The 18,465-nt window shown below is 40.4% G+C and overlaps 3 protein-coding genes across 3 annotated transcripts in view; 1 reads left to right on the top strand and 2 right to left on the bottom strand.

Moving 5' to 3' along the window:
* Positions 1–4,482, bottom strand: part of f13a1b (coagulation factor XIII, A1 polypeptide b) — a 70,870-nt gene extending 66,388 nt beyond the window's left edge. The window contains exons 1-2 of the mRNA XM_074662282.1: positions 4,374–4,482; positions 1,053–1,202 (exon numbers count right to left, since the gene is read on the bottom strand). The gene's annotated coding sequence lies outside the window, so the exon portion shown is untranslated. The remainder of the gene's footprint in view (positions 1–1,052; positions 1,203–4,373) is intronic.
* Positions 4,483–4,567: 85 nt separating this feature from the next.
* ankrd53 (ankyrin repeat domain 53) lies at positions 4,568–7,508 on the top strand. Its single transcript, XM_074662283.1, has 6 exons — positions 4,568–4,640; positions 4,936–5,029; positions 5,395–5,594; positions 5,758–5,922; positions 6,000–6,120; positions 6,227–7,508. Exons 1-6 carry the CDS (start codon positions 4,588–4,590, stop codon positions 6,692–6,694), a joined length of 1,101 nt encoding a protein of 366 aa, XP_074518384.1. The 5' UTR covers positions 4,568–4,587; the 3' UTR covers positions 6,695–7,508.
* A 1,606-nt stretch (positions 7,509–9,114) lies between these two features.
* tex261 (testis expressed 261) lies at positions 9,115–16,238 on the bottom strand. Its single transcript, XM_074661891.1, has 6 exons — positions 16,043–16,238; positions 12,492–12,571; positions 12,266–12,419; positions 12,113–12,180; positions 11,918–12,020; positions 9,115–10,317 (listed from the first exon to the last, which is right to left on the bottom strand). Exons 1-6 carry the CDS (start codon positions 16,110–16,112, stop codon positions 10,202–10,204), a joined length of 591 nt encoding a protein of 196 aa, XP_074517992.1. The 5' UTR covers positions 16,113–16,238; the 3' UTR covers positions 9,115–10,201.
* Positions 16,239–18,465: the final 2,227 nt, after the last annotated feature.

Below are 18,465 nucleotides of genomic sequence, written 5' to 3'. Positions count from 1 at the left end.
CACTTTTATTTAACAGTTTGTTTTAAACAATTGAGAAATCCCACTTTTTTTAGTTCAACTGAACTAGTCCTTAATTTTAAGTTTTCAATCATATATCAGGTGTAAACACCACCCTTCTAATTATTCTGTGTGGAAATAGTTTACACTTTTTTTTATAAAGTTAAAATATGACTCCACATTTTTGTGTATTTTGTGTATAAAAAATTGTAAAATGATCCAAAAACAGAGCAGAACTGGAGGAAAAATACAGTTTTATATGTGACCACATGAGCAGAGCGCAGAAGCCGGGGTGAATTTCCATCTGATGTGAGCTGTGAGACCTGAATCAATAGGTCAGGTGCCACTAGCCAAGCAGGAGCTGCAGTCCAATGAGAGCGTAATGCAGCGTGATTGGTCGGTGTCACGGACCAATGGGAGCGCTCGCTGCGAGGCTGCTGGGACATGATCTCATTTTCATCCTCGCCCTAAGCAGGTTTAGACAGCTCTGATCTGCCCGCTGCTAATCTGCTCTGCACCCACTGGATGTACTGTAGCTAATGCACACACTCACACACACAAACACACACATGAACACACACACACACACTGTGCTTTTTGATGGCAGTGAGCTTTGCAGGGTGAAAGAGATAGATTCACAAAAATCTTAAAGTAAAAGCCGCACAGATGGTTTCTTTTCTCCACATTTCTGACAAACTGAGTGAGGTCTGTATCTAGAAGAAAGCTTTTAAGGTTTCAGTTTTTTTTAAGATCCACTCGTCCTGTGCAGCTGGATCCTGACAGCACATGGACAATAAAACGCTCACACACTCAACTGTCAGAGGAAAGAGGTCACGTTGGGGGTTACTGTCCAGGGACTTGTGCTGAAAGTCAAACATGAAAGAGCTCTACCTCAAAGACTCGGTACAACCACCGTGACATGTGACCGAGGTCAGAGGAAGCCGCTGAGGCCTCAACGGGGGCGTGCTGTACTCTCCATCAGCCTATATACACCGCACGTACATAAACACATTAAAATGCACACACACACACACACACACACGTGGTTTACTCACTCTTTCAGCGCACACACACACGAACACATCGCTGAAGTAGCTGCATGGCTGTGTCGTGTGAAGGCGGATGCTCTGGGGGGGGTGGCACTCAGAGCAGAAAGCCAAAGGGTCCTCGTCCTGTCCTTGACCGACAGCTGGACCCTGGTGACTCTGAGGGATGGAGAGTGAAAGGTGAGTCAAAGAAGGAGTCAAAGAAATGACGAAAAGAAAAGCAGCAACTTAAGGTACGAAGGAGCAAAAAGGTTTTTAAAGCAGATAAAAATTATGTTAAGACTGAGTTTTGACCATTTGCTGTATGTAAACATGAGCAGCACGCCTCCAACTGGTTTTGTCTTCAGTGATATTTTTGCTATTTTTGCTCCTGTGTTTGTCTGGAGATCCTACATGTAACCGTGGCTGCATTGTTTACATGTGACATCAGCTGTTAGAAGCCTGTAGCATGTTAATGCTAACTGGTGCTAGGCCGGATGTTTCCCACAAGGTGAAGAGAAGGAGGTGAGGATGACGTGCTGGTTCTCAGGTGTGAGCTAAGAAGTGGCGACATGGACCTGTCCTTCCATCCATCGTTATTGGGAACATAAGATCTATCTCCAATAAGATGGACGAGCTAGCCGTGCTAACCCAGCAGCAGAGGGAATACCAGAAGGCAATGATGGACAAGCTGTCAGCATCTATTTTTTATGGGGCTTTTTGCTCTTTCTTAACACTTTCTTACTTTTGTTTTCTCGATTGCTGCTGTGACTCCTCCTGAATTTCTCCTCAGGGATAAATAAAGTATTTTCAATTCTTTCTATTCCCCAAAAGTGAAACCAAAACGCCAGGCTCAGATTCCTGATTCTGAATCTGACGTATCCTTTCGCCACTCTCCAATCAGCTATCATGTAAATACAGTTAACCTCTGCCTATAAGTCAAACCACAGTAGTTAACTCTGCACGTGCCCTCTCTCAGTTCAGTCACAGGCCAAGCGGTCGATACCAGAGATCAGTGAGGCCTGCTTCCCATCGAGCCCATCGACCCCTTAGTTCCACAGAGACACTGAGAATATGACCTCTCCGATTCATACAGAATCCATACAGGCCCCTCTGAGGGCTCCACCACATCGATCTGCTTTGCTCAGGCCTAATGCGAGCTGCCACTATCCCAGCGTCAATACACGCACGCAGAGATGTACGAGGACAGAGCCGAGGACTCTACATGGGAGGGAGGAGGCATCAGTTCCTGATGCTCATCGGCCACTTTCTGCCACACTCAGACACAGAAAATCATGATGACCCAGTACATATTTCATATTCTGGATCTTAGTATCCAGAATATTTCCAGGATCTGGATCGTACTTTAACGTCTGTCAGAAATTATGGTGACCTTGTCTTGTTTTGTTTTGCAAAGCAATCCGACCATTTATGGTGGAGTTATATACACATATGATAAAAACGGCCCTATCTCACAATGATAAAGACTCCTTTAAAAAAATCCTGGATCCAGACGGTGATCCGGATCATTTCCAAAATTTAATCACTTCTTCCTTATCCTATTTAGAACATTTCCTGAAAATTTCATCAAGATCTGTTTGTTACCGTTTTAGTTATGTTGTTCACAGACAAGCAAACAGGCAAACTCTCCCAAAAACACAACGTAAACTGTTAAAATATTTCATCAAAGTTGGAAAAAAGCTCATAATTTAAAATATTTGATATATTAAAAGTTATGTTGTATGATTTAAGCTAGAATTAGATCCTAATATAAGGTCAAAAATGTAAAAGATTTAAGTTGAGGGAAAAACTATATTGTTTAAAGTCGCAATTAAGTCGTAATGTGAGGTTCAGTGTAAATTTTGACCAAGAAGGCCTTTAGCCTTGTGTTGTCCTCTTGGGTCATTTTAGCCTTAAATGAACTCTTTTGCTGGCAAAACACATAAACATTTTTTTAACAAGGTCTGTGGACCCTGAATTTCAAAAAGAAGGTAAAACATCATGGTAATAGGTTGGACTGAAGTAAGACTTAAAGCCTAAAAATAATCACCACAAAATTGCAAAAAAATTGGGAGGCATCTCCATAGCTATTCTCCTCCAAACGATGTCTTTGTAATCGTTGTCTTTGTAGTTTTTATGTCTTTTGTTGTAAAGAACTGGGTATTGGGACATGAACACAATCAATATTGAATGTTAGGGTATGTGACGTGTCAACAACAAGCATTTTGATTGGTTGGATGTGTACTTGCTGGAAGCATAACTTTGGAAAAATCGACCTTGGTCCGAAAAAATAAAAGCTGCAATTTTGCTTAACGAAAGCTTGCATTAAAAAAACAGTAGGTTCGGAAAAATATAAATAATTTTAATCTGAGATTTGCAGGAAAAATATGCCTTTGGCGTGCAAAGGGCTTAAAGGTGTAATAGAATTAATGACAGATTGTTTTACAAGCTTCAAATTAGAGGTAGACCGATATATCGGCCGGCCGTTATATCGGGCCGATATTTGGACATTTGTCTCTATCGGCCATCGGCCGTATTTCCTTTTAAAAAGCCGATTTTTGATCCGTTGTATAAAATGACGCAATTTTTGATCAGGCACTAAAAAGATGAGCACCTCAAACTTGTGGAACCACTTGGATACATTACATACTTTTGTTCAAATTATATCAATAAGTTTAAAATTCTTTTTTGACATTTTAAGAAGAGTGTGAATATTTACTACTGCTTGTTACATTGTGTGTTTACTCAGACAAAATATTTCATTGTTTTGAAAGCTGAATAAATGTTCAGAGGACTGGACACGACTTGTTGTCATAGATTTCTTTTAGTAGCTCAGAAATTGCTGCGTTTCACAAAAATGTGATAAATATATATTTATTTAACAATCGGCCTGAATATCAAATTGGAAAAATCGGCTATGCATATCGGCATCGGCTGCCCAAATTTGGAAAGCATCGGCATCGGCATCGGCCCCCAAAAAACCCATATCGGTCGACTTCTACTTAAAATGACAGTTAAACCAGGCAGGGTTCATTTTGCCCCTAGAGGACAAAAGGTGTATGTCAACCAACAGGACAACTCAACCAGGCAACGGCAGAATTATACAAAGGCTAAGCAAGTAAATGTAACGTTTGACTTTTTTTTGTATAGGAGACTGGCTGGTGTGATGGATATCCTCTGTAGCTTTATCTCAGATTAATTTACTCATTCCTCAAATCCTTCGTTTTGCAGGTCAAAAAGGGATGAACATGACGAAATAATCAAGTTGAACACCATGTGAGGCAGCTATAATGACTAGCCTACGTAACGGACCAAAAGAAACGGGAATTGACTATTAATGTCTGTACTTACATCATTTTAAATCAGTCGCCGTGTTCTTTAAAACAGTTGTGCTCTAACACATACACGTAGAAAACCTACATCTCAGCTGAAATCATGAGAAACCAGAAAAGTTTCTCTATCAACGTAAAAACCTATCATTTGCCACTGCGCATGCGTTGAGAGAGAAAAAAAACTTGCCGTAAATCACAGCTCTCGTCCTGGTTGCAGGGTTTCCACGGCAACGATGGAACGTGTCAACAAGTCCGGGAAAAGGAGACGTGGAGGATGCAAAAAACGGTAAATAACGTTAAAAATGGTCGACCTGATGAGTGTCTTCGTCTTAAATATGAGGCTCAAAACTTCTGTCACGGTTTTCTAACTGCTTCAGGTTTTACAGTTGGAAGTTTGGACTATTTTAGCTGGCAACCGACCACACAAAAACCATATTATACTACGTACTAACGGGCCTTTAGGGGATAACTGCGCAGTTTTATTATTTAAAAGTTCACATTAAAGTTTATTTAAACCTCTTGTGTGTCGTCTGGTGTTACAAGGATACATTTAAAGGTTTATAAATGTTTTTATTTTGTAGGAAACTTACCCGCAGAGCTCCCCTGCACGAGCTCACGTTTCTAGATGTTTCTGTCACGAGCCCGGAGAAGTTGAGCGTCCTCGTGCACCAACAGGTGAGCTTAACTCATTAAATCACGGCACATACGCAGATAAATTAAACTGTATTTATTTCAATTTATTTCAAAAAGACGAACAAGTTATGATACCATTAAAATGTAACTCATTACCACAACAACATCACTGATATGAAAAATGTTAGAATTTAAAGTGTTTTCAGATCTGTTTTATACAATTAAAGACTCACACTAAATGTGATAAAGATTTCATTGGGCTGATTGAAATGTTTGCAGTGTTCCTGAAATGTGTAACTACCCTCAGACTGAACCCAGGCCTCATGCCCCCAAAGGAGCGGCTCATTCGTAACACATTATGACGTTTAAACGCTGCCTCATTTATGTTTTTGGGTTTCATCCTCCAGGGCCCATCAGCCCTGCACATGGCCTGCCTCCACGGCCAGCTGGCTACCATCCAGTTCCTGCTGGACTCCAGGCCGGGGTGGATCAACTGCAGTGATGCACAGGGTCGCAGGCCTGTCCACGTGGTCCTGTCCTCTCTGAGCTCCCCGAACACCTTGGCGTGCGTCAGATACCTCCTGGAGCACGGGGCTTACGTCAAGGCGTACGCAGAGCATTTCACACTGTTTTGATTTTTAAAGACTCCAGTCAGCTGGGTCCAGCTGCTGAGCGGTTTAAAGCTGCTGCTGCTGCTGATGATGATGATTATGATGACGAAAGTTATTGGGATGATTTCACCAGAGCTTGTTTTTCATGGTCACTTCCAGCACCACAGACTCAGGTGTGACCCCGCTGCACCTGGCTGCCTCTGAGGGCCTCCTGGACTGTGCAGAGTTGTTGGTGCAGGCCGGGGCAGACGTGGAGGCGAGGGACAACATGGGACTCGCTCCTTTGGATTTTGCCCGCATCTGGTGCCACAGGAAGGTCGCGAGGTGACAATCTGAACAAATGATCCTTAACTGAATCCTTTTATCTTCTAATCACGAACTTGTCTTCTTTTTTTGTGAAGGTATCTGAAAAACTGCTTATGGCAGAGGGAGAAGGACAAAGAGCTGAAGGAAAGGAAGCTGGTTCAGGCTTTGTACAGGGATCTTGTAGATCTGGTCCGACTGGATGACGCCAAAAAGCAGGTTAGTTTGCATTTAGTTTTTCCATCAGATTTCAGTAAATCCTGTTAAGAAAATGCTCAAAATGTCAGATTACATCTCTGTTATGTGTCATTTTTCACTTCTCCAGATACTTATAACCCAGAACTTTGCGGAGTGGGCCACGAATAAAGGTTTACCTCTCCTTAAGGATTTCACTCCCAGAGTCCAGGTGAGCAAGTTCCACACAACATGCCTCCAAACCACCAAGGAAGACAATCCCAAGAAACCCTGGACCATCTACCTGCCAGAGAAACCCCTCAAAGGTGATCCAGATCTCCGCCGCTCCGTCACAGTGTGGAGGGACAGCGGCAGGTCGCCTCTGTACGCCACAAAGTGGGAGCGTACGCCCCAACCTGCCCCTGATCTGCCTCTGGATGCCCTGAAGAGGGTGTTGTTCCCGAGGGACTTCACCTCCAGGATCAAGTCTCCTCCACATTTTGAGGCGCAGGACATCATGGAGGTTCAACACAGAGGACACCCTCAGGGGCAGAGCACCTCCCCCTGGACGGAGGTGGCTATGCACCTGGTGGAGGTGTTGGAATTTGGACACTACTGATGCTGGGACACTTCAGGAGGAGCCTCAACAAGACCTGGATCTATGAGGGCTGGGATTGTGTGAAGTAAACAACATTGAACCAGAACTTTCTCTATAACAGAGATCTCTTTTTTTGGTGTAGTTTTTATAGAAACTCATAAATTTAGGGGGAAAGGAAGAGATGTATTGATATCTTGCAGTGGCGTCTAAACAAGGAGATAATGCCAGTTTTCTCTTACTCGATTCCAACATTTAAACAATTAAAAATCTATCTTAGAAATAGAAAACACTCATATTTTACAAGTTTTAAGTAACATAACGCTCTGCTGGCACAGTAATCATATGCACATTTTGCTTATCATTATTTGAAGCCTTAGACTCAAAATAGGTGGGAAGTAATAAAATATTTGTACACGGATACTGTACTTATATAGATTTTGGCCTTTATTTGGGCATTCATCCCACACCCTCCAGTTCACACAATACTTCCTGTGCTGCTTGATTTGGGCCCTTCTGCACATCCAGCCATTAGCAAAGAAAATGTGTTATCGTTTCAGAAGAAATATGTGGAGAGAACAGATATTTCAGGTCAGGATTGAATGAATCCTTCAGAAAAGTATGATGTCGATGTAGCAAATCTAGATTTAGGACACATTTTTCATTATCATTAATGTGTAGACGCAGAAATTGAATCTGTGCATGAGTATTGATAAGATTTTATTGATACCAATGCCCGTACTAATCCTGCTTAGTAACTAAAGGGGTTTTCTTTGTCGACATTTTACTGAGTTTAAATATAAATAATTATGAAATTGGTCCCTTGATCTGGATATCTCTGGACATAAATAAAGATAAGTAAAAATTAAATGTCACATGACACTGATGTACTGTTTTGTTACACGTAATTGTCTGTTGTCAGCCATCTAGTGTCTCAAAGTGGTTATATACTTTAAGCTGTTCGGAACCTTGCTGTGGTTACACTGATCATCCATGAGCCTGTGCTTGACTTTTCCTCCATCTGTCAGAGTGGAAAACATTTGCCAGCTAGTTCCGTATTTTTCGCACCATAAGGCGTGCTAAAAAGCCGTCTTATATATTGGTTAATTACAGAAATAAACCACAGAACTGAGAGTGTGCCCTATGGTGGGAAAATACGGTACTTTCACATTGAGAGTTCTGAGTAATGTTTACAGAGAGTAACTTTGATACAATTCTTTGATAGAAGCTGAAATTCTGTTGCTAAACCTAAGCTATACCAATGTTTTCTAACTGCTAGCATATCAATGCCATTTCCCATATCCGTTAGCATCAAGCTAACATTATGTTTTCTATAATGTTTAATGTACTGAACAAGGATTTTTTTCAGTAGAAACTTCAAGCAGGAAATCTCGAATCAGAGTTTTCTCAGTAAACTGTTATCAACCTGCTAAGCTAAGATAGCTACAGCAGATTTGTTGACAACGTTGGGTAGGTCTGGCATAACGTAAAGAACTGACAAGACTCAATTCTTGTAAATGGCTTATGACGTTGATAGATTCAACCAGGGCTGGGACGATATGCTATTGTTGCAATTTTTGGGGTGCCGATTCGATTTAAATTGTAATTCTTCGACATTTATGATATTGGCAATTTTTAGTTTGCCATTTTTAAAACATAAAATGTTCGTCACGTGAGTCAGACAGAAACACTTCGCCCTCTGCTGGAGAAAAGAGGTAACTTCTTCAATCCAGTTTAGAAAGAAAGACTGAAATGAAGAATTTGAATTTGAAAAAAAAGACTTTTGACTAAGAATCCAGATTTTGATATTGTCAAACAAAAAATCCAGATACATCATAAATCGTTTTTTGTCCCCGCCCCTAGATTAAACCATTTTTAATGAATTCTTAACAATAACCAGTTTTCAACAACCAAATGGGTCGTTATGACTAATAGTCCCTCTTTGGTTTCTGTAATGCCCTGGTTTTTGTAAACTGACGCATCACTGCCAAAACAGGGGCTTATCTCTCCAATACGTCCAATCTGCAGGCGCTGAAGATGCATCTGGTGTATTTTGGTCGTTAAAGTCAAACCTGTTCATCAAACAATCAGCTCTCTAATGCTAATATTGTTATCTTTATGTAAACAGGCGCAGTGTTTCCAAACAAACTTCAGCTCAAAGTGACAAAACAACGAGTGTCAGCCGTTGAACTCTGGGGGTGAGTGAAGGGTGAGAAAACCTCCGTGAACTGGGTCACCTCACAGTCCCCCCCTTAGGGAACCAACTCGGGGTCCAGGTGAGGGCTTGTCAACAGCGCGTGTGGGGCTGCGAGCCGCGGCCTGGCAGGGACAGGTGTCTCTTTGTGTGTTGAGATTGTGTCTTTTTCTGTTACCTCATAGAGCTCTTCACACCTGAGGAGGGCGTCAAAGGTCAGGTTAGCCTTGACCACAAAGGAAACATCACTGGGAAACATTTTGCGTGGTTTAATTTGAACGAAATGACCATCAAAAATTCAATTTCAGAAAATAAAACTGTCTTTGGACACATGCCGAGGAACAGAACCATTTAATCAGCCAAATATTTCAACAAAATCTTTTTTTTTTTGTTACACTTGTGTGCATTCCAGCCCACAAAGAGTCGCACTCAGTAATTGGTAAAAAGAATTTCAGCCGTAGAAGCCGTAGAAGGACTTCTTTCATCCAACCACTTGGAGCAGCTTTTGTCCCTGACACCTGCGAGCTTTGAGGAGTCGATGCACAGGTTTCATCTTCAAAGGACTTTTTCTTTTTCTCTTTGATGTTGTCTTTGATGTTGGGTTAACTCAACAATCTATGTTAAAAGAAACAGTTTGTCATTACCGTGTTTTTCGTTAAAACAGCTGAAGAGAGGACAGGTGTGTTACAGACGACAGGCTTGAGACAAAGAAACGTAAAAAGAGAGAGTAAAAGTGCGATTTTGTAAATGATCCGAATGATATAAAGTGTTTTTCTGACGCTGTAAAACTTTCTTTGTCTGATGAAATGAGGCAGATGGAGAAAGTCTTCACGGTTAATCACTGCTCTACTTCTGTGTGTCTAACGTAGAAGTGTGAGACATACAAAAACACGACTGAGAGCAGATGAATCTCTAAACAAAGTGACGATTTATCTGCGAAAGTGAAACTCCACGAGCTTCGTCAGACCCTGCGCGCACGTATTTTCATACCAAAGCTTTAAAAAATGGCGGAGTCCAACGTGACGATAAGGGAGAGATCCGTCAGTGAAGTCTCCAGTAGATGTCGTTGGCAGTCAGTACACACACACACACACACACTCACACACACACACAGACGAGGAGAGTCGAACGTGGCCTTTGTAAACTCGTCCAGCACGAAGCTCATTGGTCCGTCCTCTTCCTGTGCTCTCCTTCTTCCCGTTTTGGCCACTGCTTTTGTTTTAGTCCCATCTGGATACAAATTTTGTTTCACAGTCCTTCCTGCTTCCCATGAACGTACACACACACTCACACACACACACACACACACACAGATCCAAACCCAGAGGCTGCAGCCCTCAGTACATTTTCTGTCGGCTGGGCAGCACCGCCTCCTTGAGGAACGAGAACACCAGAAGGATGCCGGACCTCTTCCCTCTTTTGCCCTTGGTGAAGTAATTCGACACCACGTCGTCTGGAGAGGAAGAAGGAAATTAGTTTTTAATACAGACTGGTTTTCTGTGAGCTGGAACTGGACGCTTAAGCATCCAAACTTTGAAAATTAAGCTGAATCAGATCTCTGATTAGGCATTTTTTTTTTAAATACAGCAGCTCTCTGTGCTCACTTCTAGCTCTTCAAGATAGAGGAAGACCCGCCTCCATCACTGCTCAGCCAATCAGAGGACTGCGTGTTTTATACTGGCTCTGTCTGGTTCCCCAATAAAGCTCAAAGGCCTGTTAATGCTCAGTGTTACATACAGATTTGGATACAGGCGGAATGGAGCAGTACCACTGGAAACCATAGGGGGCAGTGTTGCCGTGACTACACAACACATGCAATGCTGCCTCTGTTTTTGTCTTTTTTTGCAAGTGGTAAATTAGCAATACCTCCTCCACAGCCGCAATGTTTTGTTTTTGAGTTTGTTGTAGTTGTAAACTTTTGGCTCTGGGCTGCCCCCCCTGGTGGATGTATTGGGTAACAGCAATGCCAACGTAAAGGAAGCACAGAAGTATGTGACCAGTGACGGCAACATCGTTTGGAACATGTTGGATTTTTTTGTATTTTGCACATCCATCCAGGTTGTTCTGAGAGTTGTTTAACTATTCAGACACTATAGGCAGTTTGCAACGACATAATCACAATTAAATTTAGCTGGCAGGTTAAATTATCAACAACAAAAACAACACCATTTTTGTGATTTTGACAACAAAACCATTCATCGTCAATGTTTAGAGGCTATTTTTTAGCTGCTATTTACACATTTTTTATTTTTAGTCATCATATCTAAGTTAAGTCAAAAACTAGTAGGGATGTTAATTTTTAGCTGGTGTATATACCTCCCACAATCTTTATCTTTATTGTTGTTTCTTGTCGTAACTTAAGTGCTTATGTTTATATTTTATTTTAGCCTTTTTATATTAGTATTTTTCTACTGACTCATTCAATTGCTGGTGTTAACACAATAATTTCCCAGTTTGGGATCAATCAAGTAATTGTATTCTGTTTACAGCCTTGGGGGCAGAAGGGAGAGTGTTGCATCTTTACAGAGAAGCCGCTGGGAGATGTTTCTTGTGGTGGTTTTCCAATCTCTCTGTCCGCTATACAGAGAGTGCTTGTCTGTGTGTGTAAATGAACACGTGTGTGTGTCTGTGAACACACTGAAGTGGAACTTAGTGATGAGATTATGGATCTAAAAAACACATCCGAAAAATTTGGATCCAGTGTGCAAAGGCTGTCAGACAGATATTGTTTAATGCTATGGAAAAGTTCCCATAGCACCCGTTTATTAACCTGTACTTGATCAGAACTGGTGTTTCTCCTGCCGATACACTAACTGTAAATCTTCAAAGTTTGTTGTAGATGACAATCTGATGGAGTCCGAGGTTGAAATTAAGCTCCTGACAATCTCCTTCATCATTTTGGATTGTAAAGGAAACACTGAGGCACCTGGTGGGCTAGCAACAGAAAGGTTGGTATCCAGAGCCCATGGAGCCCTATATTTTTTTCTACCCATGTCACCTTTGGGCCTCCGTACTGACAAGCGCTGAGTCAAACCTGAAAAAGAAGCGCTCACCTCCTTGTTGCATGGTGGACGGAAGCACATTTTCTCCCGCTGACAGTGACACGAAGAAGGCGAAGGGGATCACCCACAGGCAGATGGTGAAGTATGCTAACACCTTGATGACGACACAAAGAAAGAGGTGATGGATTCAAACTGAAGAAAACCTTTAAGAGTTTTTTTACACAGCTGTGAAAAGATTGAAGTTACCTCTGAAAACGGATAATACTCTTGTGCAAAGTACTGGAAGGCCATATAATGGTTCACCACCACCAGCACTGCAGAGAGAAGACGAAGGAGTTAGGGGAGTGAAAAGAGGAGCAGACGGCAGGATGTTTACGTCTGAGAGTCTGTCCTTCGTACCACAGGAGAGGATGAAGTTTGGGGAGCTGAGCAGGATGTACGGGAACGTCTGCAGGAGGCCGAAGTACACCAGGTTGGTGAAGAGGCCGACTCCCACCATGAACGCGGGGAAGCCTTCAAAAACATACAGACATGCCAGCACACCTGTGGAGAACTGGAGAGCGTAAACCAGCGTTAGTAACAGCTCAGTCTGAAGTTTATCCTCACAGAGAACGTGTGTACTCACCAGTATCATGTACTTTATTATTCGACTGGTGGCTACTGTGTATTCTTCTATTAGTTCTGCCAAGTAGTACAGGCCAGCAGCTGAGGACAAAGAAAACATCCCACATTCGATGAGAAACAGGGTGTACACTTCTTTTTCTGCAGCTTTTCTCTGAGGATGACGTCAGGTTTAAAAGGAGCCTGCCCTCTTCAACAACAACACGGCAAAGCAAAAACGACACAGACAAATAATATCCATTCAGTCCGATAACTTTATAAAACACCAAAAACACAGACATGACCCAAAGATATCGAGCTCATGAGGAACGAAGGCCAACACAGCCTGAAAAGACCAACCAGTCAAAACATGCAAAGGTGAAGGCGCACAGAGCAGAGGCTTCGAGGGAGTCTGAGAGCGTCATTTCAGAAAGCCAATCTGTGCTCAATAAAAGACAGAGTCCGAAGAAAAGGAGAGGAGAAAGAGTGAAAGGAGATCTCCTGACATCAGGAGGCGGGATAACCCGAAACCAGGTTCCTTCTGTCAGCACCGGATCATTACAAAATGTTAGAGAGACGGTCCTTTTACTGGATTTACGGATAAAAAATGAAAACAATAAAAAACAAAACAAAACAAAAAAAACAAGTTTAGAAAAAAGTGAGGAAAAATATTATACACTCTGTAAAAGAAAAGTAAAACAAAAAGGTGAAAATAGTGGTGAAAAATTAAGAGGTGAAGACAAGACAGAGAAAACAACAAAATTGACTCTGCAGTGGCTCCTTATAGCTTTAAAAAAATATTAAAAGAAAGAGTTTTAATTTTTCTTACATCGGGTACTGATGATTAAAGACATCCACACTTAATAAAATCCTGTGTTAACATTTAGTTGAACTAAATCTTCATCCCATCTGTCAATAAAGCCTGACACCGCTCTACTTCACCTCCTACAACATCAACAGCCCACCAACTTTCCATGCACCTGTGGCTAACCTCAGGTTTTACAGCCCTGGGAAGATAACTACATCTACAAAAAGACTCATCTGGAAGAAAATACAGATTTTAATTCTGTGTGCCAAGACATTGGCAAACAACAAAAAATGATGAGTTAAGGGGTATCATTAAAATATGTAAATATGTTGTCATATTTCTGAGTTGTTTCAATTTATATATATATATATATATATATATATATATATATGTGTGTATATATATATATATATATATATATATATATATATATATATATATATGTGTATATATATATATATATATATATGTGTATATATATATATATATATATATATATATATATATATATATATATATATATATATATATATATGTATTTCAATTTAAATGTTTTGGGGTTTTTTAATTAAAAAACTAAGACATCACTTGTACAATTTTATAAATTCAAAGAACTTTTCTTTTACATAATTATTCACTAGATTTTAAATTTGTAAAGATTTTATACACTTCATTGTTTTTCTGAAGACTCTGTGGCTCTGGAATAACTAATAGATACTTGGTCGCCTGTGGTTTGGAACAGGCGACCACTTCTCATTGAGAAGCGTAAAATCTATACAGGCAATATGTACTGGGTCCAAACTAGGGATGGGCAAGTACAATTATTGAGGATCAAAGCTTGCGAAGGCAGCTGGTAACAGCAGCCAATATTAAAATGTTATGTTGAGTGTCTCCTCCTCACCAGTAGTTGGCGCTACATTGTTGTGGTGTGACATCGTGGCCATGTGTGTCAGCTTCTTTTCAAACAACATGAATGAACCCGGAATAGTTAACAGTTAGAGTGTTTTTTGCACTTACATGTATTGAAACTACTGACTGTACTGACTGTCTTTCCACAAAATGTTCATCTGTTGCTCCACTTCTGCTCTTAGTATTCCCCAATACACCAGATGATCGTATCAGCTCTACTTCGGTGGAGATCTCCCAAAAGCGGCTTCTAGACAAGACAGTTATAGCACCACTTACAGGCCTGGCATGCCTACTACAGAATTTTCAGTACCTCAGCATATCCGTGTGAAAACAGATTTTTTTAACTGCATTTAAGCATTTTTAGATTAAACATTGTCACGTAAACAGGGCCATAATTTGGGCTTAGGTTTATTTTTTAAAAATACTTTAACTCTGATAGGTGTTTGTAGTTTTGCTAATTTGTTCAAAACAAATCATAAACTCAGAAAGAGTTGTTAGCTTTATGGACCTAACAGCAGGGTGCCTGTGCTGTCATTGTTCAAACTGATCCATCACGGTTAATTGAGATTCTATGTATCAAAAGTACAAGTGGCAATGGTACTCGGTATTGGTGAGTACTCAAAACAGAGTAGTATGAAACATCTCTAGTCCAAACTCAATAAAAGTCTCTAGATTTGTTGCCAGTCCTTTTTTTGTGAAAAGAGTCACTAAAGCGGTCTGAAACTTGCTACTAAAATCATTTCCAAATCAGTCTTTCTAAGTTTCCATCAGCGGTACAACCTGCTCACTTTCCATTATCCGTCACACACTGAGTGATACAGAGCCTGTAATTGCCTTTGCCAGGAGATTTGATCAAATCACACTACCAGTAATCTTATTGAAAAGTGGGCCCTATCATTAAACAGATTAAATGAGCTTTTGGTTCAGTATTTATTAGGGTAAATCCTTCCTATTGTGTGGCAGGAATAGAAAAAGACAAAGAAGTTTTTCAGCTAGAGTAACAGTAAAACTGTACTTCTGAAATATTTGCCTGCAGTGTAACTGACACTGACTTGTCTTGGCAGCTTGGAGCCACACCTGACAGCTGCAGCTGGTGTTACGTGGCTAGGTGACTATCAGTCAACGTGGAGGTACGAGCTGGCTCTCTGCCTTTTAGTGCACACTCTAAAACTGTTGAAACAAAACTTAACACGTGTTATGTAAACACTGCTGCTCAGCCCGTAACACAAACCACCGTGTTGTCAAATATAAACAAACGAAATGCCTCAGAGATGTTATTAGTCACAGTTAGCTTGCTCTTTTTAGGTTGTGAGCTAACGGTACCAACAAAAAATGCTGCTGGATTAACTGCCAAACATTTTTTACACGCTTCAGTTATTTGCTGACTCATTGTCTGATTGATAAGAAACTGATAATCAACAAACAACTAGATAAAGCTAGCTTACTGCTGGCTAAATGAAAGTGAGCACAGGAACGTTTGTTACAAAATAAGGTCAAATAGACTAAACAAGTATTTTTTTAATACTCCCATATAATATTTCATTATTTCACTGTACATATAACGCACAAAAATATTATCTAGCACAATTAATTTACATATTGTGTTCGTTTGCAGAAAGAAGGCTAGCTAGCTAACAGTACAGTTAGCTAGTATAACGTTTGAAAAGACTCGTATTTGTGTGTTCTTGAGGTAAAACAAATGTTGAAATAAACACTAAATCATACGATGGTTAAACAGTGCAGTGATAGTTTGACACATTATCAAATATCATCTCTTTCCGTGGTCCGCTAGCATTAGCAAGCTAATTCTAAGCTAGCAGCTACGTTAGCACCTGCAGGGCTTCCCATCATGCACTTACCTATCGCTAGAGTGACGAAAGATATCTGGATCACCAACGACAGCCAGCTGAGTAAATAAATAAACCACATCTCGCTGCATATGAAAACAACACACAGAAATATGAAAAACAAAAATATCCAGGAAGGAGCTAGCTGGGTGCTAACTAGCAACGCGAGCAGCGGTCAAAGTTCCTCCCTGTTGTCGGTACAGGCTGAGGAGAGCAGGAAAGAGAGGCTGCAGGCAAAAACTGAGGCCTGGTTTAGTTGTAGCGCCACCTGTGATGGGAGGATAGGTGTACAAGCTTTTCAGAAATAGTGGTCCTCTTAAGTTATCATACCCTGGTAGAATTTGTCAACAGAAACAATTACCCACCATATCAGGTAAACCATATCATATCTTTACATTTTTACATGCTGTAGTGTATTTTTGCTGTGAATGCAGTAATGCATTCACAGCATATGTTCTTCTGTGTCAAAAAAATTTATTCTTCTTCTTCTTCTTCTTCCGCCCGCTTTTTTGGACCGCTAAAACTTCTGCAAACTTCAACCGATTTTCACCGTTCAAACTTCAAAACGTGTGTTTCAGTGGGGACAAGGGGGCTATGACTCTTCAGAAACTTTTCACAAATACTTTCCAAGATATTCAACAATTTAAGAAATTTCGGTCCCATAGAGATGAATGCGGAATTTTCAAAATTTCCTCCCTTCAGGACATTTTTTCAGCCTGCTTCAAACCCTCCTCATTCAGTCATAAATTCAGCTACAAACTCCATTCAAACTTCAAAATATTCAGCTATCTTTTGGCTTCATTCAGTGGGTTTCAAATGTTTCCTAGCATTCATAGTTTCTTCACAATGACCCTTCAAAGGTCATGATGATTTTCAACTCTCTGAGCCATTTAACATTGGTGTGTATTGGACGGAATGTTTCAGCTCAGAGTGGGAGATTCAAACGACAGAGCAGGGAGAGGGGGAAACAAGACCTGGGAAACTTCTGGGTAAACTGCTCTCTTGGCCACATTTTTTGAGCTATCAACACAAATAAGCCCTCAACGTGTAAGTTGTCTTGTCCTGCTTCTGACAAAGTGGTTTTTAAAGCAAAAGGATGGAGCACTTTTTCACAAAATGGCCAACTGTCGGGCCAAGTCAGCTCCGGCACCCATGTACTCCAATGTTAATTCCTGAGGGGTTTTCTCAGAGATCAGTCAAATTTCCCTCATCTATCTATCGCTGTCATGGGCCTATTTCTGCATCTTTAGACATGAAATTAACACAGACAGCTTCCTCAGGGTCTCAGGATTCCTACGGTGTGATCACTTTTCTGGTCGGCCCTTTGGTTTAGTCACAGTTGCAGACAGTTCGACACCCTGATTTCAGTGGAAATGTGTTGGGAATCAACAGACTCCACCAGCTCTCTGATGGCAGTTGGTAAACAATGATCACCATGGCAACATCTGGCTTCAGATGAGCCTCAGCTAAAAGGCTTACATGATTAAAAACTCACACACAGGACAAGCAGGATTTCATTTTAACAGGGTTTCAGAGATGAGACTTGCATTTTCCCTCAGTCAGGTCATTATTTCCATAACTGTTCTTTAAAATTTAATTCATTGCTTCAAATTTTGAAAAGATGCAGCCATTTCAACTTTAAATTCATTTATCCATTTAACTGATTCATCCATTAATTTCCTTTCATCCAAGAGTTCATGGCAGGTTAATTTAGCATTCTGCATTAGCAGTTGAGTGCCAGCTTTTCATGAATTATTTCAACCATTTTCAGACATAAATTCAGTCATTCATGTTCAGCATTCTGCTTTTGCAGTTAAGCACAAGCTTTTCAAGACTTAATTCAAATGATTTCAGACATAACTTTAGCCATTCTTGTTCAGAATTTTGCTTTAGCAGTTCAGCGCAAGCATTTTAAGACTTCATTCAGCCATTTTCAGACAAACCTTCAGTCATTAATGTTCAGCATTCTGCATTAGCAGTTGAGCGCAAGCTATTCAAGACTTTTTCAACCATTTTCAGACATATCTTCAGTCATTCAGGTTCAGCTTTCGTTACATTAGCAGTTCAGCGCAAGCTGCTTCAGCATTCTGCATTCACAGCGCAATTTCTTCAGAAATTGCTTTTCTAGTTTGTTTTGTTTTGCATAAAACTTTTGCTATACATCAATACAACCGTTATATTCCAAACTTTGATGAAATGTATAGACTTCTGTCCAGACTAATTAAACAAAAAGCTAAAAAGTGCAACAAATAATCAAAATATTAACATTTTCACACATATTTCTCTAAATTCATAAATGTCATGGCTGTATTGATAAAAATGTATATGAAAAAAACATGAAGACATGTATTCAACGTGAGAAGTGATGTGACCAACACCTGAATCTTAATGTTTTTGTTGTTTATGTTTTAGACTGGATTTCTACAAACACATCC

Source organism: Halichoeres trimaculatus, unplaced genomic scaffold (assembly GCF_033239565.1).
Source record: "Halichoeres trimaculatus isolate MK-OKI-2021-1 unplaced genomic scaffold, fHalTri1.1 fHalTri1_scaffold_22, whole genome shotgun sequence".
In the NCBI taxonomy this organism is placed as follows: Eukaryota; Metazoa; Chordata; class Actinopteri; order Labriformes; family Labridae; genus Halichoeres; species Halichoeres trimaculatus.
Note: the sequence above shows the minus strand (reverse complement) of the source record. Positions and strands in the feature narration are given on the sequence as shown.